The sequence below is a fragment of the Maniola hyperantus genome, chromosome 22, assembly GCF_902806685.2.
Source record: "Maniola hyperantus chromosome 22, iAphHyp1.2, whole genome shotgun sequence".
Classification (NCBI taxonomy): Eukaryota; Metazoa; Arthropoda; class Insecta; order Lepidoptera; family Nymphalidae; genus Maniola; species Maniola hyperantus.
This window is the reverse complement of record NC_048557.2, coordinates 1,620,383-1,647,703: the sequence shown is the minus strand read 5'-3', so window position 1 is coordinate 1,647,703 and position 27,321 is coordinate 1,620,383. Positions and strand designations below refer to the sequence as shown.

The 27,321-nt window shown below is 39.0% G+C and overlaps 1 protein-coding gene and 3 non-coding genes across 22 annotated transcripts in view; 2 read left to right on the top strand and 2 right to left on the bottom strand.

The window, feature by feature from the left end:
- rg (A kinase anchor protein rugose) overlaps window positions 1–27,321 on the top strand; it is a 530,630-nt gene that overhangs the window by 222,047 nt on the left and 281,262 nt on the right. For all 19 annotated transcript variants that reach the window (XM_069506123.1, XM_069506120.1, XM_069506125.1 and 16 more), the window contains exons 2-3: window positions 6,443–6,547; window positions 13,864–13,990. In XM_069506123.1, the coding sequence (XP_069362224.1) occupies window positions 6,443–6,547; window positions 13,864–13,990 (232 nt within the window). The remainder of the gene's footprint in view (window positions 1–6,442; window positions 6,548–13,863; window positions 13,991–27,321) is intronic.
- Window positions 17,193–17,265, bottom strand: TRNAA-AGC (transfer RNA alanine (anticodon AGC)). Its single transcript has one exon. It is a non-coding gene; the product is annotated as a tRNA-Ala (tRNA).
- On the bottom strand, window positions 17,991–18,063 carry TRNAA-AGC (transfer RNA alanine (anticodon AGC)). Its single transcript has one exon. It is a non-coding gene; the product is annotated as a tRNA-Ala (tRNA).
- TRNAA-AGC (transfer RNA alanine (anticodon AGC)) lies at window positions 20,433–20,505 on the top strand. The gene has a single exon. It is a non-coding gene; the product is annotated as a tRNA-Ala (tRNA).

The following is a 27,321-nucleotide window of genomic DNA, read 5'->3' as shown; positions in this document are numbered from 1 at the left end:
CCAGCGTATCATGGCTTAGTGCCTCATTTTCTATGCAATGGGAGTGAGCTTTAGAGTGTGCTTGCGCATTATTGGATGTAGCCCGATCCACATTGACTGGCATTGACATCCATTCTTCGGCATTTGCGTAGTAAAACCAGTATATTATTTTCGCCAAATAATATTATCATGATCATTACCTTGGTCAAAGAATTAGTTTGGCCATCCAAAGAGGTAATGCTGCCAGCATCTTGGGTACAATGCCTCGCTGCGGATGGGCTCGATGAGGTTTTAGATTTATTTTAATTTATTTTAGTTTTAATTTAATGTTGTTTTATTTTACTTTTAATTTAGATTTAAGTTTTTTTAACATAATAGTCTGTCTATCCCTTTATAAATCTAAAAAAATAAAAACATTATCATTGTATGGGATATCATCATCATCAACCAAAAGACGTCCACTGCTGGACATAGGTCTCTTGTAGGGACTTCCACACGCCATGGTCTTGCGCCGCCTGAATCCAGCGGCTCCCTGCGACGATGGAATATAGGCTACATTAATTAGAACTGAAGATGAACTGAGATCTCTAGACCGCAAATTGTAGGAACGGCTAGAGGTTGCGGTCACCGCCGCATTGGAGTCACTGGTATTATTCCAACTGGTGCAGTGCATTGAACGAGAGGTATTAGATGAGCACTAGGTATTGAAAACGAGTTGCAGTATTTTCTAATTAAAAGTTTCTTTTCGTTTTGTTCTTTCCTTTTTTATCTTTACCTACTTTTTTTTTCTTTGTGAAAACTATACTTTCTCCTGCCTTTTTGCTTGATTCAAAACAAAAAAAGAATAAGCTGTAGGTACTTTTATTATAAGTCCCGCAAATTGCTAATGCGTGTGGCTGCCATTTTAGTGACGTCAGCGCTAGACTGAAATTTCGAGCTGATGGTATATTTTTATTTCGGCTGACGTCAAAGTGACGTCATTTCGATGTTAGTGAAACATGGTTCCAGCGCTATAGCAATTTGCGGGACATATACATAGTTTGGTTTATCTTTACGAGAGGTCTCTTCCAACTCCCAAGTGACCCATAAAAACCTTCCTTTTCACATACGAATTCAAATAAAAGCCCGTGGTCCCCATTATGTGCATTGTGCATACTATTAATAAAGTTATTTGCCTGAGCTGTATAATTTACAACTTCATTATTTTCAGCGTCGTATTTGTATGTAAAAACAGGGCAATAAAACATAACACTGTGTCACATTGTAATCTACCTGCTGATCCTGTTTTGTGACTCCGCCTACTGCATTGTAGTGAAGCCACCAACCGCGACTGGGGTAGGGAACGTCAGTTTTAGCTCGTTTTGCTGACCCAGTTATCCAAAACTCTTCATTTATGTGCTCTCCTAGTACAATTGACCGACGCATGTAAATTTTTGTTACAAAATTACAATGAGAAAAGGAACGAACGGATTGATTTGATTGATTGTAGTCGGTGTTTTTTATTGTTAAAAATGGTCAAGTTCGCCATGTTACTTACTTATTGCTAAATGTTCACTAGCCATACTAGTAAGTTAGCTTTCATAATTCATATTTTAGTTTTTTATGTTTTATAGAAGCAGGCGTTATTTTGCGGAAGTCCATGATATACAATGAACCAAAAGCTTAATTTGCTATAATCCGCTGAAACAGGTCGAATCTGTATGATGCAACATGCAGCATGCGAATTGCACCACCCGCCCTTCTACTGCTAACCATGCAGGAAAAAGCAGCCACCAGGCAAGCAATACGCACCCGCACCACCACCACGCAGTGTGGTGAGTGTGTTTTGGGATTTGTGTGGTGCTATTTTTATCTACACTTCAACGAAAGATTTGTAAATCATTGTTATTGTCATGCCAATTTCTGCAACTAGTATGCAAAAGTTGACATGCTGGACGACGGATGTTGATGTGTTTGGACTAATTTCTTCAAATTTTACTGCTAGTGATGAACAAGCTTAATTCAGTCTGGACTCCCAGATAAACTTTATTAATGGGACTGATGCGAGGGTCGGACTTGTGTGTGTGTACTCGTTGGTAGGCCTTGTTTATTTTCGTGTTCTCTGCCCGACGCCATTGTTGATGAGTACAAAGGGTCCGATCACCAGGCCTGCAGACGCTATGTAGAGATTGACCTATCGTGCAAATTGAATATCGGTCGACGGTCGAACACGGCGGGGACTAGTCCCTATTGTGTTACCAGATTTTCAAGATACAGCCAATATTTCAGCTGGGTTAGAAAATATTCTCTCCCGATAGAATCAAATGGCATGCTGAAACTGTACGGTATTTTACTATTTGATGTAGAATACATTTTATATTCATTTTCAACTGGTCAATACTTTTGGGGGAAAAATTGCCTTGTCTTCCATGTTGCTTGGAATATTCCTTTTTCAACTTCTAAATGTGTGTGTATTTATAATGGACTAGCTGATGCCCGCGACTTCGTTCCCGTGGAATTAGGTTTTTAAAAATCCCGTGGGAACTCTTTTATTTTCCAGGATAATTTCCACTCTGCAGGTCTTTATCTATACCCATGCAACAATCACGTCAATCCGTTGCACCGTTGCGACGTGATTGAAGGACAAACCAACAAACAAACACACTTTCACACCTTTAAATAATAACAAACTGCTAAACTTAATTAAACCAATAGGTATCAAACTTGGATAATATCTCTCTTGTGTCGAGATCAGAACCCGTGATACATCATACAACCAGTGGCGTGCACAGGCCCGGAGCCCCGGGTATGCATGGGGAATACATCGCAAAAAAATAAAATTAAAAATTTTTTTTTTTTTTAAAAATTTAAAAATTAAAAAAAAATGATTGATGATACATACTACTATAAGCTGTGATAGCCTAGTTGTAAGGACATCCGCCTTCTAATCGGAGGTCGGGGGTTCTATCCCGGGCACGCACCTCTTACTTTTCGGAGTTATGTGCGTTTTAAGTAGGTAATTAAATATCACTCGCTTTAACGGTGAAGGAAAACATCGTGAGGAAACCTGCATGCCTGAGAGTTCTCTATAATGTTCTTAAAGGTGTGTGAAGTCACTCTGAGAGGAGACCCGTGCTCTGTAGTGAGCCGGCGATGGGTTGATCATGATCATGATGATGACTACTATAAAAAATAAATAACATAAAAGCACATACCTACTTGCTACTCGCCAAAATCAGCTGATGTTAGGTTCAATACAATTTACAAGGAAGCGCTCGCCGCGCCGCATGCCTAAAGAACCACCTCAAACATCGAAATAAGTGACTTTATCACTTTTTTTGTGATAATTGTAACAGTGGTACACATATTCCTTTGCGAATAATATCTAATTTTACGTTAAAGGGAAAAGAAACAAAGTTTTGTCTAAGTACCTTTTGTAAACAAACACACAGCGCCATCACAAACTTCACATGAATAAACTTCCATTTTCCAAATAAGTAATAAGTATTCTATAAATAAACCTTTATACAAACTTTTAAAATCACAAAACGAACTGGATTTCATTTACTTCACGTAGTTATATCCACAAAAACTCTATTTTTCACCAAAATAAAACAAAACACTGCACATTGAACGATTGGAAACAAAACAAGATGGAGTAGGTAATTAAAGTTTGAGATTTTTGTGCCAAAATATACCAAAAATCTCCTTAAAAATTGAATTATTCATAAAAGCTATTATTTATATTGCAAGAAATAGTATTTAATTATTAAAGAACTATTGCAATTATCAATAAAAGGGCATAATGCTTTTAAATCTTTTATTCTTTTAAATAGGACGAGTTTTGGTTTATTTATTTGAATTTACGTTCGAAACATAAACTGGCAAGCTTTATCTTAGAATCTAAACCGTACTCAAATTTATGGAAAATAATATCAATAAATTAATTAAATTGAAAAAGTATAGAATTATAATAAATATAGCTACTTATTTTGATTGTAATAGATTAAAAACTCAAATGCTTACATGTACTTACGAATTTAAACTCCGCGCGGTATTGAACTCTCTTGTGATTGGACAGAAGTCGTGCTTATTTCGCCCGTCAAAAAGGGGTCATTTAGGATCATTTGACGCACACATTAACAAGTTCTAGGAGAAATGTCTCACACATCTAGACCTTAGAGTTGCGTAATATTACTATACGTGTAAGCGTGGATGTGTGAGTAAAAGCACAACTGGATTTTGCCTCTGATGACGCGTCTCGTCGTCCGCGTCATGGGAGAGGACTGATAGTAGTACCGAATACCGATAGATGGCGTTCACTCAAGGTTCATCGGCTAAGCTTACACCGACCGCGGCCGTGGTTCGTGACTGTGATAGTGCTATGATTTTATTGCAAGGCGCGGCGAGCTATTTGACGAATTTTCAATTATTTAAAAAAAAGATTCCAATCATTTGTAGATTCAAAATACCAGAGCTTTACCAGAGTAAGCCAGGGTATGCTGAGCTTTTAAGCTTATATACTTTGCACGCCACTGCATACAACTGTCTTGATTACCAAGATACTATGAGACCCAAGGGTTTATTTATTTCTACGGTTCATTGTGAGAGACGGGAGAACGATTTTCTTAGAATCAATCGTGCAGATCGAAGCTGTACTAGGCAATTGGTTTTCCTAGTATTTTTGCTCCCTAAGAAAAGCAATAAAGATTTCATTAAAGTCTTAATTTCATTAGAATTTTCCAGTATTCAAGAGCTAATAGCAGGTTTATTTTGAACATTCTGTAGTATCCTACTACGTAACCAACTTTTTATTTCTTTACTATGGTGGTAATGCAGATGAATTTGTTAGAAATAGAGCGAAATTCAGAAATACTGTGTTACAGCTAAACGTTATAATGTAGATGTGTCTTCGTCGAGAGAGACTGGAAAAAATGTTTTTCTAAGAATCGATCATGGAGATCGAAACTTATACACATAATATTGAGTAGTAGCTAATTGGTTTTCTTAATATTTTGCACTCGCTGAGAAAAACAACTAAGGAATTTATTAAAGTTTTGATTTCATTAGAAATTTCCAGCAATCAAGAAGAAATAATCGAAGGGTTCATTCAGTGGTAATTTTAAACATTCTCTATCCATACCTTCTAAAAGCGTTTTAGAATTCCGTACCCGAAGGATGCCAACGGGACCTCATTATTAAGCCTACGCTGTCCGTCCGTCTGCCGTCCGTCTGTCAGTCCGTCCGTCCGTCCGTCTGTCTGTCAGCGGGCTGTATCTCGTGAACCGTAATCATCGTTATAGTAGACAGTTGAATTTCTACTGCCACTATAACGAAAAATAATAAAGATTTCAAAATGGCCGCCATGAAAATCAAATACATTCAGACATCACAATTCATTCATCATCAGTGAAAATCACATACGTTTCAGAAATACTGCGAATGGTAGGTGAACATAATAATCTACGTAACGAAACTTTTTTCTGGAGTGTCAACTGAAGTATGTAGCAATGATATGATGTTCAACCAAATCTGCATATAGTTCAAGATTTTTTTGTGTTATTTATCAAATTCGGTTTCAGTGCACGTCCTAGACAATAAATCTGATTTGTTTCGCATACGAGTACAGTGCGGAATCCATTGTTTTTGAATTACACTTCTGTCGCAGCCAGGCTCGGTCGAACAATGCCTAGACCGCAGCAGCTGCAGTGTGGATGCAAGATTGTTTTTTTTTGCATTCTGATTGAACCGTTTGTTTGTACAACTGGATTAGTTTTTCATACAGTGAAAGTAACACTAGCCTTTGTGATTTTTGCAAAAAAGCTGTCTTAGTATGATTTTAAGCTTATTTCGTGGTTTTTCTTTTTTATATTCTGTGGTTTAACGACATATTTTAATGTATATAACGGGTATATACCACGATTAATTTTTGTTTTTGAGTCCGGAGTGTTTGAGTGTGTTGTTGAGTCCCGTCGTGAGCACGACCCGTGCAATTGGGTTGAAATATCGACAAATAAAAACAAAAATTAATCGTGGTATGTACCCGTTATATACATTAAAATATGTCCTAGTATGGTTTTGATGGATTTTTGTTTTTTAGGTTCCGTACCCAGAGGGTAAAACGGGACCCTATTACCTACTAAGACTCTGCTGTCTGTCCGTCCCTAAGGTCTATCGGTTTTTCGAACTATATGCCCTGCCCATTGTTAGCTCAGCTTCGCAAGCCGTTGAGCTGCGTCGGTTACTCTAGTTCTCCTACGGATCTCCTCATTTTCTGATTTGATCACGTAGCTCGTAGAGAAACTCCGAGCATAGCTCTCTCCATCCACCAAATAATACTTAACTAATCTTTACTACAGGAATTTATCGATATTCTGACAGAGTTATGTAACATGGGTCTTCATTATCTTAGTTAGCTGAATATTTTTATCACTGTTGTAATTATTTTGTCAATTAACGGGAATGTTTTTCTTGTTGTTCGCAGCTGGTGGGCGGCGAGTTCGACATGGAGCTGAACTTCGTGATCCAAGATGCACAGAACATACAGCACATGCTGGAGCTGCTGGACCACTGCCCGCCCAGCTTGCAGGTCAGTATCACACTTCATATTTAACTCCGAGGTCTACTTCTCTGGTAAAGTCACAGTTGATGAGCATTGCAGCAGATTGAACTATAGTACGCTACAGTTCAAGATAGCAATCGGGGTGGGGACGCCCCGCATACCCGCACAGCCCCTGCGCTAACCCGGTGCGGGATAGCGCGGGTGACTTGCGGGTGTGCGGGCATCCCCCCGCCTCATACCCCGATTGCCATTTTGACCTTTCGCGTACTATAGAGTGACGAAACTCGGTTTGATCTTGAATTGAGGGGTGACGTGAAATAAAAGGTACCTAGTCGTTATATATAGACTACTTAGCCTGCCTACATTTGATGATTGCTTAACGTAAACTTCGGCCACTGTAAGCAAGCATATGAGTGTAAAAAGCCACTAAGTGCCATCAAGTCTTGGCCATCAGTTTGCGTACCACCGAAAAATTGCTGGCGCAAAAAACGTTGGCTCTGAAAATATTTCTGGCGTTATTTAAAACCCTTACCTGCAGATCGGGTACCAAAATATGCGCCTCGTCTTTAATTTGCTACTTTGCACTTTTTGTAAAGTTAAATCCAAGTTAAACTAGGAACTTTCTTATTAGAAAAGCAAAATATAATAACGTAGTTTCATAGTGTTATTTATCATCAGTATCAAAATTAGTTGACTCGCGTGCGTGGAATGGGGTACGGTATTCGGATTACATTGTACTTACTCGATAAAAAACAGCTGTTCACCGAGCTACCTTTCCGCTGCTGTTCGTTAACGGTCCCCTAGTCAACTATGCACTCTATTTGCAACCCCATTTGTTAACTTCACTCCTCTATTTTCATGATCGCCTGGTACTGTTACACCATTAGGGTAGAAACACCATTGTTATTTGCTTAGGCTTAGAAATTAAATTATAGGGCGGCCCCCATGACTCTGGCTGGTGCTGCTGCCATAGTTTCTTTATCCGCACTTTATTCGTGAACAATGTCGTATTTTGTAAATCTGAACGTATAAACCAGTGCAACTTTTTTGCCGAGAATAAAATTAAAATAGTTAATGAGAAAAAAAAATGTTAAAAATATGTTTTAAAAATTATAAGATGAATGAATGGTTAGCGAATGGAAAAATGTTCATTAAAAAAATAAAATATTTCGTACTACTTCATATTAAGTAAGATAAACCCAAAGACCCCATTAACGTAGCCATAAAATAAGTCCTTTAACAAACAACAAAGATTCTTCCCCTTTATCCTGCTCCATCTCATATCATTTTATATGCATGACAGGGACGGGCAGATGAATGCACCTTCGCTCATTATACTTCTTTTTTTCTGAAGGTGTGCCGCCCGTAGACTTGTTTGTGGTTGTTTTTTGAGACCATTCAAAAGATTGTACTGCCTCGGGCCCTATGACGCCCTAGTATCAAAGTGGAACAAGTTAACCCCTTTAGAAATTTTGCAAAACATTTTTGCAGAAGAAAGAGACAACAAACATTAGGGCTAAGACCCTTAAAAGGAAAGGAGCATTGAAAAAAAAACAAAATTACTTTACTAATAATATCCTGTAAAAGGTCCTGCTCTGTTATTATCCTTGCGGAGCAATGAATGTCCTTTTAGATATGTGGTCCTAGTATCGCCAGGATTAAACACAACGGGTTAAGGGACTCCTCATGTGAAGAAAAGGGACTTTGGTGGGGCTTGAATGGAATCCTTTTAAATTTTTACTAGCTCATGCCCGCGACTTGTCCGCGTGGACTAAACAATTTATATTATTATAATTAGATTTGCATCAGTAAGTGAAATTAAGCAAATAATTAAGAAACAATTTCAGTAATTTGTGAAGTGTGTGAAATTTCGCTTGGTTGCTTTTGGCGTATCTCTAATGCTCGTATCACGTATAATATGAAATTAATTATATGTGACACTTAATTTTACGTTCAATTTATAAATTATACCGCCGTCAAAGGTTTGAAACGGTTTGTTAATCTGTTCATAATTAAGTTTCAAACATTTTAAAGATTTCGAGAAAGATAATCGGATTTTATTAAGTTGACGCTTTATGAGGGAAATTTTGCAGAAGGAAAATAAGTAATCGACGGATGGCAAATTACACCAACAAGCTTAGCCTCAGAAGTTGTTAAATGAGTCGCCGGCCACGTTCTACAAACATCGGAAATGAAGCCAAACGGAATTTGCAGTTTTTGGCTAAATTATGAGCAGCTTAGAATTTGTGACGACCTTAAAGTTTAAAAGTTTAAAGTTTGTCCATCCGTCCGTCCGTCCGTCTGTCTGTCAGTGAGCTCGTGAACCGTTATAGGTAGAGAGCTGAAATTTTCACAGAATGTGTATTTCTATTGCCGCTTAAACTTCAAATAATAAACACTTCAAAATTGCTGCCATGAAAATGTAAAAGTGTGATTTCTTGTACGATGATACGGAAGTTGGAACCCTTCGTGTGCGAGACCGACTCGCACTTGACCGATTTTTTTTGTGTGAAGAAGTGGTTAGGGAGTACGTGGGTAAGCAATATTGGCACGGTGAGAGCGGGGTGATGTACGACAACGTCGTGACAAGAATCCGTCATCTTGACACGCTCCGTGATGTTAGAGCGTGGGTGGGATGGGATACGTTGGTTGTTATTGTTATTAGTTTTTGTTTCTGCAACAAACAAGTACTGTACCATACTGCCATACCCGTTTCAGGTTAGCCCGCTACCATCTTAGACTGCATCGTCACTTACCACCAGGTGAGATTGCAGTCAAGGGCTAACCTGTATCTGAATAAAAAAAAATAAAAAAAAAAGTACCCTTTTTGACGACCTCCCTGGCGGAGTGGTTCGATTACCGGCAGCGGTTTGGAATTTTATAATTTCTAAATCTGTCTGGTCTTGTGGGAAAATTCGGCTGTGGCTAGTTACTCGTCTGTCCTTTTCATATTACATTAGTAAGAAGAGGATGCAAATACTCTAAAATTAGGTTGTGCTCAGAATCAGTACCATTGAAGTACAATTCCGCGCGTTTTTCGCTCGCAGAACTCCGCTGTCTTAGCTAATATGAAAGCCCTTATTCATTCATGTGTGACGTATTATGTGCGACTTAATACGTAGGTAGCTACAAAATTATATTATATGTATAAGGCAGAGTTGGCGTTATTGAAAAAGTAATAAGGTGACTGGACGTCTTATCGTCACGTCAAAGTCATCTATCACTCACTATTAATATGCGTTAGGGATGCCCTTGTGTGGGCTTACAATGAAGAAGCTTTTTCGTCAAAATTTGTTTTTGCCCGACTACGGTAGGCTATTATGATATCTAGTTTAGTAGTTGTATATAATAAAAGGATAAATTATATAAAAGGAAGCTGACTGGCTGACTTATCTATATCAACGGACAGCGCAAATTACTGGACGGATCGGGCTGAAATTTGACATGCAGACAGCTATTATGCCGTACACATACGCTAAGAAAGGCTTTTTGAAAGTTCAAACCCTAAGTGGGTAAAATAGGGGTTTGAAATTTGTATAGTCCACGCAGATGACGTCGCGGGAATAGGCTAGTTGTATGTTTTATGTGTGTGCGTGTCGGTTTATCGGTTACACGCATTCCGACGGAAAACCGAAAATTCGACGCATCAAGATAGGATGTCGAACATTCCTAATCGGTGTGGATTGCGGAGGGCGGTATTCGGGATCACATTCCTTCGTGCAATTACGCGCGCTTCGATGTATTTAACACAAGTCTTTGTGGATAATGTGAATCCGAGATTTCGGGACATTTGGGGATTCCACTATTGTAAGATTGTTACTGTGTTACATTAATTAATTTGCGATATATTATTAAATTACAAAAAACAAAAATACCAAACTTATTCTAGAACATAAAAATTACAAATCGAAAATATCATCTAAACCACCGCAACAAGGCAGGGTGCATTTGCGATACTTGCATGCGGACTGGTAGGACTTTTCAACCTGATTCTTCCTTCACCCTTCTACTATCGTACAGCAATGCATCGCCGTAGTCTGGTCTAGGTCTAAGCATCTGCACCCATACGTACGTAGTCGAAATTCTACGGATAGTAGTCCCATTTTTAATCCGAACTGCTAAGATTGTGAACAAACTTTTCAGTCTATTTAAAGTAAATAATAATAATGCCAGCTTTTAGTTACATTAAAAATGTACATGCGAAATGAAAACGCTTTTCCTATTTAAGTTCTATGAAAATTCTTATTTCAAAAGTGTCTTCCGGGAAGTAATCTTGCTAAGGGCTCTTTCCCAATGGAGAGAAAATATCGCGAAGAAAACTTTGTAGAACTTCTTGTAAACATCCTAAATATGATTGAAGTTATTTTGGCCGATTGAATAAAGGTTAGTTCAGACAAAATGGAATCCGTGCCAACGCTAACCAGCGCGGATGAAAAACATTAGCGTTTTGATATTATTCATTAGACGCCATGTAATGCGGATTTGCGAACCGCGCGGCTGCTTAAAGTAAAGCACTTTGCGATGACCGAACCGCGCGTTTTGAATTTTAAATCAAGTGTATTCTGAACGTCTATCTTCTGCTCGCAAGCTCACCAAATTCGTTTGGATAAGGTTTCATTTTATCGCCTTTTTTAGGTTAGTCGTTTTTTCGATTTGAGATGTATTAAGACAACGCGAAGACGGTGCGATTTATTCCAGTCCATGAGTAGCCCTTGCAATGGTTAAACGAGAGGTGCTCCGAAGTTGCTCGAAATAATTCGTATCCGACATTCTTAGAAGGTAAGTAAATCCGCCTAACGCGCGCAATTTCGCCGCGATTGTTCCACTAACTGTTCGAGAATGTAATGTAATTACAACCGTGAACCGGCCTCGTTACGGCCCCGCTTTGTTCTACTCGGTATACTTGTACATTGCTTCTGCTGCCTTGGTGCTTCATTGTTCACGGTTTTTAAATCTGTGCCTATTGGAGTGCCGATCCGTGGAATTTTGGAGGCAAAAAATTTCAGCCGTTCATTCTCTGTGCGATTTTTTGAATTTCTAACATAAAAATGTAAATAAGCAAAAATGTGAAAATTCCGGGGATGTTTTCGTCTCTTTGCCCTAAGTCTGCTTAGTAAGCGCAACGCACACTTGTGTGGAGTGCACCTGAGGCGTAGCACCTTTTATGACAATTCAAATGAAGAGTTTTGGTGTAGAACAGGCCTCTTCTCTGAGTCTCCGCCATGTTTCGCTTGCATAATAATATTAATTTCAACTGTAAATTTTAATTAATAAATCAGAACTTGAGTATGACTAGGTATAATCATCAAACGAGATGCTGCACTCTGTACCTGTACACCTAATAGTTATGCGTCGGATCTTATTCTAAAGTTTTTACACATCTAAGACGCACGACGGTAAATTTCCGTACGTTTTTTCCTGCAAAATCTGTGAACTATAGAACTACATTAAAAAATATATATTGGCAAACGCTTGACCACAATCACAACTGATTGAAAGTGATGATGTGGCCTTAGATGGGCCGCGATTACCCAGAAGATGCCTATTCACTCTTCTTTTAAAAATACCATAGAACTGCGCGCACTACGGAATTATTTCCGCACCGGATTTTGATAGATTAAAATTCAAATTTGCGGATTTGGAACTGGGATCTATGGTTTAACGTCGCATTTTTCAGTTTTTCAGTTTTTTTTTTTTTTTTTTATTCAGATACAAGTTAGCCCTTGACTGCAATCTCACCTGGTGGTAAGTGATGATGCAGTCTAAGATGATAGCGGGCTAACCTGGAAGGGGTCTGGCAGTTTTTATTAAACCCATACCCCTTTGGTTTCTACACGGCATCGTACCGGAACGCTAAATCGCTTGGCGGCACGGCTTTGCCGGTAACTAGCCACGGCCGAAGCCTCCCACCAGACCAAAATCCCCTGAATTTTAATTAACATTCAACAAAAACAAAGGCTTTTGCACAAAAGTTGTTTGCCTGAAACGAGATGTTTTGTTTTCCGAATGCCTAACACGAAATCCCAGCCAACCGAAAGTTACAGTGCAAATCCTTTGAAACAATGCGGGCTTATTAAAACATAATCCACTGACCGCGATAGTTGCTCCATATTCCGTGCCGGCAGCATCCAGCCAGATATTTTCAATTTCGGAGCTTTACCATTTAATAGAGACTGCAGTGCGAGGGCGGTGCTTGCGAAATATTTTTAATATACGAGTTACGAAATAGTTTTCTCTTAGCACGTTGAATTTTGGACTGCAACTTGCAACTTTACACGGTAAACAATAATTCTGGCTAGAACACAGAATTGTTTAGCAGTGCAACTTTTATGGTTAGGTGATGTACCTAAGTAAGTACCTATGATTGAAGCCTTCCACTGGATTTTTGTGACTGTCATTTTTGTTGCCTGCTTAACTGTTGAATCAACTCCCTTTGGCGGTGTTCCCACTAGATTACAACATGGAGTTATTAAGGGGCGGACCAACAAATTCCTGGTGCTGCAAAAATTCAATGGCGGCGGTACCTAATCGCTTAACATCAGGTGACCGGCCTGCTCGTTTGCTCGCTATTTTTATTTTAAAAAAGTGGAAAAGATGATGATAAAGCTAAGTGATAAAGCTTGGTTTACACAGGCTGATCTTAACATGACGATCACGCCGCATATTAAGAGTTAAGGTTAGTCTACTTCGACGTAGGCTAAGTGGTCTTTTAATTGAACTTTAAAAAATACGGGTTCATCCCGAATAACTGTCATAGATTAACGGTGGCGATAATTGTCACACTGGCTGTATCTACGGGCTAACACAGTCCGCCTCGTGAATTAACTATTAAACAGTACCTTAAAATCGATTGTGTGGCATTTAATTTTTTCGCATATTTTTTTTTTTAATAGATATAGCGAGCAAACGGGCAGGCGGGTCACCTGATGTTAAGTGATTACCGCCATGAACATTTGCAGCACCAGAGGAACCGCCGATGCGTTGCCGGCCTTTTAGGAATAATGCAATTCTTGCTACGATAATGTATTAATTTAGCCTAGTGCCTTGTGAATAAGCACCGGGACTGTACGTTTGCTTCACCTATACCTGAAAATCGATTACTGAACATCAGGTCGATTTCGTAAAACCGGCATCAATCATCGGTTGCGATCGTGACATTGTAGCTGTCAGTCTACCGTAATCGCGCAGCAGTTTCATTGATTGAGGCGATTGGCGATTTTTTTAGCCTTTGGTTTTTGTAGTAAGATTTGAGTAGTAAGATTCGAAACTAGTCGGGCTAACGTCGACTACACACGTGAGTAAGCCGGGACAGATAGTATTTATAAGATTTGTGTTGTTTGCAGGCGGAGATATGGTCGGTTTTCATCGCGATCCTGCGCAAGAGCGTGCGCAACCTGCAGGCCTGCACCGACGTGGGTCTGATACACCACGTGCTGCAGCGGTTGCCGCGAGCGGAGACCGTCGTCGCCGGTGAGTAACCAGCTTTACTTGTATTTTAGATAATACCTCCTTAAATGCATGTAATGTGAGTATTTATTTCATGTATTTGGAGACTTATCATATTCGTGTGTCTAAATCACTCAGTAATCAGAATTCAAATATAATTCGAAATTTAAAAAATTATCCGTCCGTCATTCACTCCGTCAGTCAATCAGTCATCCTTTTCTTTTATATTTTTAGACTAGCTGATGCCCGCGTGTAAACTCTTAGATTTTCCGGGATAAAAAGTAGCCTATGTCACTCTCCAGGTCTACGCCCATGCGAAAAATCACGTCAATCCGTTGCTCGTTGCAACGTTATTGAAGGACAAACCAACAAACACACACTTTCTATTTGAATCTTTCTCTCTATTTAAATTCTGGTAAATTCAATGCAAATTTTGATTGATTTGAATGTTTGATTTAAACCACTGATGTAGATTAAGTATTATAAATTCAATGATTCGAACCTTAAAAATATGTATAATGAATAATATGTATATGATATCGTAGTCGTATTAAATTGTCAGCGTGATAGAGTAATTTGGATGTTTTTGTTGTCTCAAAATAATTTCACCTTCTCATTTCAACATGATACTCATAAAACGTCTTCATCTCTCCTCAACATGCTTGTACTCATAATCGCCTAGTATAAATGGGTGATATTGACACGCCCTTTTATTTGTACCCTACTTAGTTCGTTCGACCCTTGCGTTCCCTTCATATAAATATGCCTGAATAAAAAAATAGCTGCGCGTATTTTAAAGCTCAATAGGCTCGAAGCTGTTTATTTTACCAGCTCTTTGTACTTTCTTATAACCTAGTACATGTGTGGAGAGTAAGAAAAAGGCCAAGGAGCAAAAATTTCTTTGAATGAAACCTGTCGTCGATGGACGGGTTATATAAATAATTTATAACTAGCGGTTCAAGTTGTTTGAGTTTCGAGTTCTGCTCAACTCACAAAAAACAATAAACTGTGTTAGAAATACAGTACTTTACTTAACTATCTGCAGATACGACCCGTTAAAAACCCTAAAGCACAGTGACCCGGTTTTCTTAAAAAAAAAGTGTCGTGGCAAAATAAAAAGACGGCATAATCATAGGAGAGGCGTATCACGGAAACGGAGTACAATGGATTCGCGAAGTGAATGAGGGACGGAGACAGTTTTTAGGCATTCCTTGTTTTCATGCTGTAAGATTTTTTTGGAAAATAAATGCTTTTCCAGCTCCATATACAATTTTCTATACTGTTCATCATGGAGCCGACTTTATCATTATAATATTGTCGAAGCTGTGATAGCCTAGTGGTTCGGACGTCCGCCTTCTAATCGGAGGTCGGGGGTTCGATCCCGTCTTCGCACGCACCTCTAACTTTTCGGAGTTATGTGCGTTTTAAGTAATTAAATATCTGAAGGAAGCATCGTGAGAAAACCTGCATGCCTGAGAGTTCTCCATAATGTTCTCAAAGGTGTCTGAAGTCTACCATTCCGCACATGGCCAGCGTGGTAGACTGTGGCCAAAACCCTTCTCTCTGAGAGGAGACCCGTGCTCTGTAGTGAACCGGCAATGGGTTGATCATGATGATGATTGTCTACAATACAAGGCATATTTGATTACATGGTGATATGTCAACCTCCAGGCCAGCCCCAAACTCTTGGACATAGAAAGCTGTGCGCAGAGTTCTTTAAAATATAGACAAGGAGTAAGAAGGCTGGAATTTTCGAAATTTCTGCGGGATAGGGAATAAACGGTAATTTTCGCCAAGTGAAGCCGCGGGCGGCTGATAGTCGTGTCTAAAATCGCTAAATTAGCTTTTTCAACTTTAATCTTGTTAAAAACCAAGGAAGTTTATAGTTTTATATATACAATTAAATAAATAATATTGTTATAAAGTCCAATCAAATGAATAATCTTATTTTATGTAGGTACTAGATGATGCCCGCGACTTCGTCCACATGGATTTAGGTTTTTAAAAATCCCGTGGGAACTCTTTGATTTCCCGGGATAAATAGTAGCCTATGTCCTTGCCCGGCATACAAGCTGTCGCTGTACCAAATTTCGTCAAAATCGGTTGAACGGATGGGCCGTGAAAGGCTAGCAAACAGACAGACGGACAGGCAGACAGACAGACACACACTTTCGCTTTTATAATATTAGTATGGATATGGATTAAGTAAGCAATGTTAAATGACTGGTAGGTATTATATTCTATCCTAAAACCTATTCGTAGGGCTCTGATAATGACTTTATATTACTTACCCACTGAAACTTCAGGCTCATTGCCCGGGGCGAGACCCCTGGTTAATATTTAAATTAGCGGACAATAGCGTTGGGCCATAATTTTGTATTCAACGGTCTGGCAATGATATCGTTATTAATTTTGTTTGTAGTAGAATAACGAATTATTTTCAGCAATTAATAAGGGAAAAATTATACTGACTTACTATATTGCTACGTAGCCTTGTGAACTACAATAAATGCGTTTTATCATGTTTATAATCCCTCTTAACCGTTTCGTTGCCTATCCCGTGTTCCTGTTTCTTCCCATAATCCCTTTTAGCTTAAAATCTTAAGATTTTCTGTCATCCCAGTATATGTGAGAAACATTTAACCCTTCCATGCTTCCGTCGTAGCTTTTTCAATTTTATCATCTGCCTCAAAAACTTGTTTCATTCAACCTTTATAAATCGAGCTAAGAAAGAAGGTTTGAAAATGAAAACAAAAACTCAAAAGTATCCTTTCAGTATGTCTACATACTATTCTTTAGGCTATTTCCACTTACATATTTTGTTTCTGCTCGGCTTCAAAACTTTTTTGGATGTCCCCTGAGAACTTTTAGGTCTCGGCTTGTAATATTCACAGGCATGTGTGTAGTTCACATCCTACGCAATTTATTCTCAAGGATACAAGGCGAACAGAAACGTTTAGGATGAAAATAAAAAGATGTCTTGTAACTGTAATCCCACCCCTCGCAACTTATTCCCAGGATTACAAGGAAAACAGAAACGGTCAAGATCTTTAGATGACACTTTTACAACAGCTGTCATGCGTAATTTCTTTATCTTTTGGCGTTCTTTTTCTTTTTGGACTTTTAAGTTTGTGACACGATTTTTATAATAATAAAATTAGTATGCAATATTATATTCACCAACGAGCTTTCTAAAAATTCTAGTTGGAATTTCCAAAAATAAAATTGGAGGCGCCGGGTATCGATCCCGGTACCTCTCGCATGCTAAGCGAGCGCTCTACCATCTGAGCTACGCCCCCTGTGATATGAAACTCGAATATGATAACAACATTACGCTTTAGCCAGAGTGGCGCTAAAGCCTTCTCAACTCGTGCAGCTGCGAGGCGACATTGGAACAATACAATTTTACAATTGCAAGTTATAGCAGAACTGACATTCCGCGTAATTGGGTTCTATCCGCAGATCTACTTGTAGTTTCTCTGTGATGTTACGAACAGTTTCTCTGACCTATTTTCACAGCAGATCTTATTTTAAACAACCGCAAATATAAGAAATTCTTATTTCAATCTCTATAATATAGGTTTCAACTTGAGCTCAAAAGCGTGCTCTTATTTCTTTTCGTAGAATAAACATTGGAGGCGGTTAAAGAGATCTAAAGAATTAAATTTTTCTTCATTTTCGACTAAGTACATGGACCACCAACGTAAAATAAGTCTTACCCGAGAGTAAATTTACTATTTTGGCTGGTTTTCAAATTTCAGTACAAATATTGTCATCACGTCCAATTTATTCCTCGGTTAAACTCGGTCACTCGAGGTTGGTGAAATCGGCATTAAGTTGAACATTCCCAGAAACACCAGGATTACAAAACTCAGTTAGAACCCGACGGCAACCAACATCCGGCATCTCCTTTCAGCAAAAAAGTTTATAAAGGGCGGTTCATAAAGTTTTTGACGCATGGTTACCAGAATATCAAGTTTGTGAAGGAAGTCACTAATGGATGACTCCTAAGATAAAAGTCAATTGGAGGCGCCGGGTATCGATCCCGGTACCTCTCGCATGCTAAGCGAGCGCTCTACCATCTGAGCTACGCCCCCTGTTTATAGATTTACTCAAAATTTTATCCATTTTTGCAAGATCTACTTACATAATATAAAGACACGGTCGCAGTTGGTACAAAACAAAAGTGTTCTAACGTTAAAAGTGGTAGATAGAACAGAGTGACAATGAGCCATGTGGCTACAAATACATACTCTTGTAATTGTAGCTACATGGCTCATTTTTCCTTGCTTATTACTTATAACCAGCTTAAAAGCCTTAGCATGTCATAAACGGTAGGAATGGATGCCTGGGTATTCTTAGGTGAACCAATCAGATAGTAATTTCATCTGTGCATGCATGATATCTAAATCCCAATGCATACAGTTTTTGATAGAGTTTGTTGTGGGCTTCTTCTCAGACCTGGGCGCGTTCGGAACCCTCGTAGCTTTATTTTAAATTCCCGTAAAAATTATCACCACTATAATATCATCATCTTGCAAATGCAACAACCGACCATCAAAAAGTGTAATTTATTACCTATATTGAATTAAACATTTGATTTGATTTGATTATTCAAGGGCTGGATGCTCACAAACCGACTAAGCATTTGCACTTACAGTTCCTGTATTGCTTCAAACGTTTGCAATGGATTAGGAAACGGGGTGACGTGCCTGCACTTTTGTATCACGCAGATAAATTATTCCCAATAGCCTCTCTACCCCTTATGTGAATCTCATGGGTACAAATATGCCTTGGGCGAGGACAGCGAGATAATAATATATTAAAACTGCCTCCGTAATACGCCTTTCACTTTGATCAAATACATAAATCGGTTATTGTACGAGTATAATGCAAGGACGGGAATGTTTTTATGATGTAAAGGAATATCGCTTTGGAATTAGGGCATTTATTCAATTTCCATATAATATTATTTTTTTGTGTTGGTGTACTAGGTGAAGCATATTTTCTTCGGTTCATTCGTTTTTCCGAACCCAAGAAGGTTTTGAAAATAATCGCAATATTAAACAGTTCTTCTTCTTCCAACACTGCGAGTCTTCTGGTGCGAGGTCGCCATTCCAGCACCTTGGGACCCCACGTCGTCGGTTCTCTAGTTCTCCTAAGGATCTCCTCATTTCTGATTTGATCGCCTATAGTAGTACTAGTACCTAAATATTATGACATAGCTGGGTCTCATCATCTTCATCATGATCAACCCATCGCCGGCTCACTACATGCCATGTGCGGCCATGTGCGGATTGGTAGACTTCACACACCTTTGAGAACATTATGGAGAACTCTCAGGCATGCAGGTTTCCTCACGATGTTTTCCTTCACCGTTAAAGCGAGTGATATTTAATTTCTTAAAACGCACATAACTCCGAAAAGTTAAGAGGTGCGTGCCCGGGATCGAACCCCCGACCTCCGACGAGACGGACGAGGCGGACGCCCTAACCACTAGGCTATCACAGCTTATGGGCATCAGCTGGGTCTAGATCGAATTATTTCTGTTGCATTCCGAGCCCATCTAGGGTTACTAAAATTGCTTCTGGCACCATGGTTACATTTTGATTCCAGGTCAACATTCCAAATCCAGTAAGTCCTGACTCCTGTTCAGCAACTGGACTGATGGTTTTGTTTTCAGTTCATCGCGACTGGAGTCGTCTAGATCTATACGCCCATTTCTGTTCGCTATAAATTCCTGTAAAAATGCAGAATATTCAATCCATTGGCGAACTTCGGATTGACAAACTTAATACACCTTTTGAGAACATTATGGCGAATTCTCAGTCATGCAGGATTCCTGATGATTCATGATGTTTTCCTTCACTGTTAAAGCAAGTAATATTTGATTGCTTAAAACACATAGCTCGGAAAAGTTATCTAGGTATGTGTGCCCTGAACCGCGAACAGAATAGGCCGTCTTACTTAAAGCTACGGACAGACGTGCTCATTACTAGCACGAAAGCATGCTTTTATTGAGCAAGTGCTCATTAGTAGCACGTGTGTAATGTAATGAGCATGCTTATTTCGAGCATGCTCAAAAATCAACCGACGTTTGATTTTCGAGCATGCTACCTGAGGCGCGGGTAGAAGGGAGCGTGCTCCGAGCGCGTCTGAACAGGGTTTGCTTATTAGCATGTACTCAGTACAACATACAACATATAACTCTACAGTTTATTTAAGCATGCTTATTGCTGGCAAATGTGAACAGTTGCATGAGCATGCTAACATTAAGCAAGCATAAAAGCACGCTTTTTTTGAGCACGTCTGTCCGTACCTTTATACCTAGGCTATTTTAGTCGGAATTGTTTTAATGATTTGCTGCGGTTGTGAAAGGCCTAACGGCATGTGTTGAATTATTTAGTAATTGATAATTGAAGGCTCTTATTGCAATGGAATTGAATATTTAAAGCCTTTTACTACAGGGGGCGTAGCTCAGATGGTAGAGCGCTCGCTTAGCATGCGAGAGGTACCGGGATCGATACCCGGCGCCTCCAAACACTTTTTTTATTTTTTAGGAGATATAGATAATAACATAATCTTGGTGACTTAATCATCCTTGCAATTTTTTGGTGTCTTCTCTCGTACAGCTATGCCTAAAACCACACATCAATGTAAAAAAGGTAAAACACTTTGGAAAGTTAAGAATGTAAGGACGTTTTAATGATTCATGGACTTTTTAAGATTTGAAAGGAAATCTTTGGGATTAATCAAAAATACTGTTTTTGGTTTCCCTTTCCTCACAGATCTGCTGAAGTCCCGGTAACCATGTGACAAAAGGTTAACCCTTTAGGGAAGCCGACCCTGATTTTTATAGACTTTTTTATATGCCAGTAAAAAGTTTCGGGTCAATATATGCCAGATGTTTCTGCCGTTACAACTTCTGACGTCTAATGTCACCCTGGTATTCTTGGGAATATTGAACCTGGTTGGTTCATCAGTGTTTTTTTATATTTTGAATCTTCGATTAAAAAAAATATTGATACGATTATTGCAAATATTCTATTGATTGGATGTTTTTGAGAGCATCACCGTGTCAAAACCTCTAGGGTACTTCCTGAAGTCCTGGATTCTAAGAATATTGTCACGCTAATATTATGTATTGTGATATTGTTATGAGCTTTTCTAATCAAGTTTCCTCCATTCATCTTGATCGTTTCTGTTCGCCTTGTAATCTTGGGAATAAGTTGTGAGGGGTGGATCACAGTTAAAAGACGACTCTTCATTTTTTACCCTAAGCCTTTATGTTCGCCTTGTATCCTTGAGAATAAATTGCGTTGGATGTGAACCTACTACTTACTTTGCCAGTGAATAAAATTCAAGCCAAGAGGTTCTCAGGGGAATAAATACAAAAAGAGTCGAAAAAAGTTTTGAAGCCGAGCAAAATAACAAAAGGAAATATTTGGCGGAAAGGACATCAAGTTTTTTGTTTTTAATTTTAAATACCACCACTTTTTGAAGAACTTATTTAACGACGGAACGTACACAAAATGGAAGCTTTTTAAAAGACGCAGGTCATAAAACAGAAATCGGAGGAACGTTTGTCGGAAGGGTTAAATTTTGTTCTCACATGAACTAGGGTGACAGAAAATCAAAAGATATTCGACGAAAAGGGATCAAACTAAGGAATCCGTATAATATAGGAATCTATAAAAGGAAAAGCTGACTGATTGACTAATCTATCTAACGCACAGTTCAAACTACTGGACGGATCGTGCTGAAGCCTGAATGACATGCAGAGAGCTATTATGACGTAGACACCCGCTAAGGATTTTTTTGAAAATTTAACATCGGCGGTGTTCCCACTGGATTACATGGGGCGGACCAACAAATTTCTGAAACTCATCGACAGTTCCTCTGGTGCTGCAAATGTTCATGGGCGGCGGTAATCACTTTCTCTATTTAAAAAAAAAGCAAATAAAACATACAAAATAACAAACTTTTGACGTCGTAGCTTGCTTCCTAAAATAGAAACAAAGAACTAGTAAATAATATAATTTGCTACAAAATCCTGCAATTAGTTTTAATTATGATACATGTTTCAAGCGTTAAAATGTTTTAATTAACAGTGCAGACACTGTTTTAAAGTAGGTAAACAGAATTATTTTAATTTATGACTATGCAGTGCAGTATCTAGGTAGTAGGTAGGTAGTTAATGTTGCACCCGTTGCATTTTATACAACAAAATATAGGTACGTCGTAGTTTATTATTGTAATAATTGTTGATATAACAAAAAAAACTGATGAAAAATTTATATTGTTCTAAAATTCAGTTTTAATTCTTTCTCGATGACAATTTGAAAAGTTTTGACTCGGGAAATGCAATTACCTAATTCTTATGATTTACAACATAAACAACAGTTTAAAAAAAAGCCTTTGACATACAGATGATTTAATTTAATTTGGAAACCAACAGTTTAATCAAACTAAATAGTCTTAAAGTTTTAGCGTTTTTAAACTATCGTTAGTGCTTTCCATTATACATTTCTCACACCCGGCTTTACTCACGTGTTAAGTCGACTATAACTAGATATTTACGTTTCATTAGCACACAACTTAGTTTAACCTACACCATTCATATTGCCATAGAATAAGTTTATGCTGCATTCAAAATTTAGCGCAAATCTAAATATATAAAAGGAAAAGGTGACTGACTGACTGACTGACTGACTGATCTATCAACGCACAGCTCAAACTAAATATCATAAATATTCCAGAGATTGATATTTCTGTCCATGAAAAGATAAATTACTGTAGGTTTATTTATACCTACAGAAGCTGAAAAACATGAAAAACATCTTTTGAGACAAGTGTTGATTTTGCTAATGAACTTGTAGGGTCACGCTTTTCGGTGGAAAATTCGGTGTCCTTTTTATAATTACGACATCCTCGGCGTGAAAGTGACAAACCCAAAAAAAAAGTATAGAGGTTTTGAACTTTTTTTTGGTATTATAAACGAGGGTCATCTGACTTTGTTAGACGTGGAAATAAGATATTATGAATCGTCTGCTAATGGCTAAGAGGCTCCGGTCACGAGTAGTTAACCAAGATAAGTATCTCAATAGCATTGAAGCATTCTAGTATGGTGACGTATAGAAAAAGATCCGATTAAAATGTGTCATGGAAAATACAACATTTTGATTGATTTTAAACGCGTCGCGTCTTAAAAATGTGTTTCGGCCGTTTTACAAAATATTTCTCATGCTATGCACGTAGTTGTAGATTGTTCACGCCAAGCACAAATTTCGCTAATTTAGTCTGAACGTGATGCAATAAACTATGAGGGAATGCAGAGCAACGTCGCACCGCGAACGTCAAATGACGGCCATTGTTGTGAAATAATGCACCCCGGTTGCCTCATGATTGCCTGGTACTGAATGCGGTGGTACGTGGGCGTTGTGCTCACACAAACTTCAAAGACCAAACAAATCAAGCTAACTTCAGCTTAGCGTAGTTTTAGCTGCGTAGACATACTTTTTGTTATTTAAGCTAATCCATACTAATCAAAAGAGTTCAGAGACATATGAAGTCGTGGACATCATCTATTTCGTACAGAAATAGTTTGCATCTCTTGAGACAGGGATCCTGCGAACGCTGCGAGGATATGTAGATTGTATATTTTACAATATGTTCAAAATTAAAAACGCAAAAGAAATTGCGATTTTTAGGATTCCGTACCTCAAAAGGAAACCTAGAATCATGAAATTTGACAGGTAGATAGGTATTACTTATAGAAAACCCGAATATATCCGAAAACCGTGAATTTGTGGTTTATACGTCTATATAGATATGTACAGAAATTTAAGGATAAAACACAAATTTCCTAGATAACGATTAACTATCTCAATATTGTATCATATTCGCAAATGATCCAACTTGGATGAAGTTCATACTTAATACTCGAGTATACCAAGTTTCAAAGATATCAATTTAAGTTGAACCAAGTTACATAGAATATCTTACACCCCATTAACCACTTCACAGCATCAGTTCTACGATTCGGCATTCCGAATATTGGTACATTTGAATTATTAATTAGGTATGAATGCATAATTTCGCGGCACCCAACCAGTATATGTTTCAAAGCCCAGTTTAAGGCTTATCGCACACCTGCATGTGCGGAGAGGAGACGAGCCAAGGTAGCGTCTTTTATTTTATTTGCCTAACGGCGGTGTCCTTTTTGTTTCCTTTTAGTCTCATGTGTGTTTTGTTTTCATTAGGTATACCAATCAGTAACCTTATTATATCAGTATCAATCAATCAATCAGCCTATTTGCGTCCACTGCTGGACATAGGCCTTCCCAAGAGCACGCCACCACACACGATCCTCCGCCTTCCTCATCCACCCACTTCCCGCTATCTTCTTAAGGTCGTCAGTCCAGCGGGTTGGAGGTCGTCCCACCCTGCGCTTGCTGATACGCGGTCTCCACTCCAGAACACGTCTGCCCCATCGGCCATCGGTTCTGCGGCAGACGTGGCCTGCCCACTGCCACTTCAGCTGGCTAATTCGTTGGGCTATGTCGGTCACTCTGGTTCTTCTACGGATTTCCTCGTTACGGATTTTGTCCCTCAGAGAGATACCCAACATAGCCCGCTCCATAGCCCGCTGAGCGACTTTGAACTTGTGGACAAGGCCAACTGTCAGTGTCCACGTCTCAGCGCCATACGTCATCACAGGTAGGACACACTCATTAAAGACTTTCGTCTTTAGGCTTTGGGGTATCGACGAATTGAAGACTTGACGCAATTTACCAAATGCTGCCCAGCCTAGCTGTATTCTTCTGTCAGCTTCCTTGTCGAAGTTGTTCCTACCAAGTTGTATTACTTGTCCTAGGTAGTTGTATTCTTGAACAACTTCGATGCTGACATTTTCGACAGAGATGGATCTCGGGATAACGTACCCATTAAACATGACTTTCGTTTTGTCCACGTTCATCCCGAGACCTACTCGTCTGGAAGAACAGCTAAGGTCGGTCAGCATTTCTTCAAGGTCTTGCAGCGATTCCGCCAATATAACTATGTCGTCTGCAAATCGCAAGTGTGAGATGTATTCGCCATTGATGTTTATCCCCCGACCGTTCCAGTCCAATACCTTAAACACATCTTCGAGGGCGCAAGTAAAGAGTTTCGGGGATATGACATCTCCCTGTCTTACTCCCCTTCGAATGGGAATCGGCTGTGTCTGTTGGTCTTGGACTTGAACGGTCATCGTGGCGGCATCATACAGGGATCTCAACACTTGGATGTAGTGCCAATCGACTTGGCATCGCTGCAGTGAATCCAGTACAGCCCAGGTTTCGATGGAGTCGAAGGCTTTCTCATAGTCCACAAACGCTAGACACAGAGGGAGATTATACTCTTGAGTCTTCTGCGTAATCTGCCGTAACGTGTGAATGTGGTCTATGGTGCTGTAACCTTTACGAAACCCAGCTTGTTCCGGAGGTTGGAACTCGTCAAGTCTTCGAGCGAGACGATTCGTAATAACCCTCGAAAACAGTTTATAGATATGGCTCAGAAGTGAAATAGGTCTATAATTTTTAAGTAGGCTCTTGTCTCCTTTTTTGAAGAAGAGTACGGTAACACTTCTGCTCCATTCCCTTGGCGTTAAACCATTTGTGATAACGGTATTAAAGAGATGTTTCAGTTTATTTAGAACCGGAGATCCTCCTGCTCGCAGGAGCTCCGCTGTAATACCGTCATCACCTGGGGCTTTGTTATTGCGTAGCTGTTCGAGGGCTATACTAATCTCACCCACGTCGATATCCGGGAGGTCATCTGTGTAGTGGCGCACAAGTCTCGCTCGTTTGTCATCCGCGATTTGGTGAGGTTTATTATATCAGTACCCTTATTATAAATTCGAAAGTGTGTTTGTTTGTTGGTTTGTTGGTTTGTTGGTTTATTGGTTTGTTAGTTTGTTGGTTTATTGGTTTGCTAGTTTGTTGGTTTGTTGTTTGTCCTTCAATCCCGTTGCAACACTGCAACGGATTGACGTGATTTTTGCATGGGAATAGATAAAGACCTGGAAAGTGACATAAGCTACTTTTTATCCCGGAAAATAAAACACTTCCCACGGGATTTTTCCCACTACAGTCGTATTTTTTCGACATTTTGCAGGATAGTTTAAAAACTATGATGCATAAAAATAAACAAAAATCAGTTTTAGAATGCACAGGTGAAGACTTTTCATATGATACCCCACTTGATATAGTTATTTCACTTCAAAAGTTTCAGATTTTTCCCTGAATGTCAGCTATAAGACCTACCTACCTGCCAAATTTCATGACTCTAGGTTAACGGGAAGTACCCTGTAGGTTTCTTGACAGACTGACAGACAGACAGACAGACAGACAGACAACAAAGTGATCTTATAAGGGTTCCGTCTTTCGTTTTGAGGTACGGAACCCTAATTACAGCAATTCTGATCCTGACATTTGATGCTAGTCTACCAGACAGGGTTTAACATAACGCGATATGTACGGCACGGAACGAGGCCGATTGTATTATGTAAATGATTCGGTTCACATCGCCGGGGCGTTTATTGTGTTAGTCGTAATGGGAGTGCTTGTTTTCATATAATATGCTGCTTGTATTGATTATTGTGGTAGGCTATTTGTCATACTGAATATTCTATGAGTATTGGTTATATTATCGTCTATTTGTGATTGAATACGAGGTATGGTTATGTAACTAAACAAGTATAGTATAATTAGGTGGCAAATAAATATGTACCTAACGTATTGGATCAAAAAGATCAACTAAAGAGTATTAAAGCGGGTCTTATAAATGAACACGTCTAAATTAAACTATTAGCAATAACGAGGAACTTAAACAACTCCTCGGGCTCGATTACAGTAAATAACAGCTATACGATGACAATCGCATTCGCATCCCCTTTTATTGCCCACTCTCACTAATTCTTTTATCAAAAATATCACTTTAGCGAATGTAGCAATGATTGATACAGCTTTGCCGTCAGCAGCAGGCTGGGGAGATATCAGGGGCGAGCCAAATTAAAGGACGGGGCACTACGTACCTCGAAGCGTTTCGTCGTATTTTCGAACCGGCATAGCTTCGGTCTGGATGACGCTAGAAAGCTGAAATTTTCAGAATACGATGTCCTCAGTAAACTTCTTAAAAATACTAAGTACCTATCCATTATCTAGCTTTTATGGTTTCAGATTTATTGATAATAGGTACCTATATACGCAAGTGCAACTTTTATCACATAATAAATTATTCCTCTTGGAGACGTTTTGGTTCATCGCGCTCGAAGAATCTTTCCCGTAAAAGTTTACTTACTATACAGGATTACT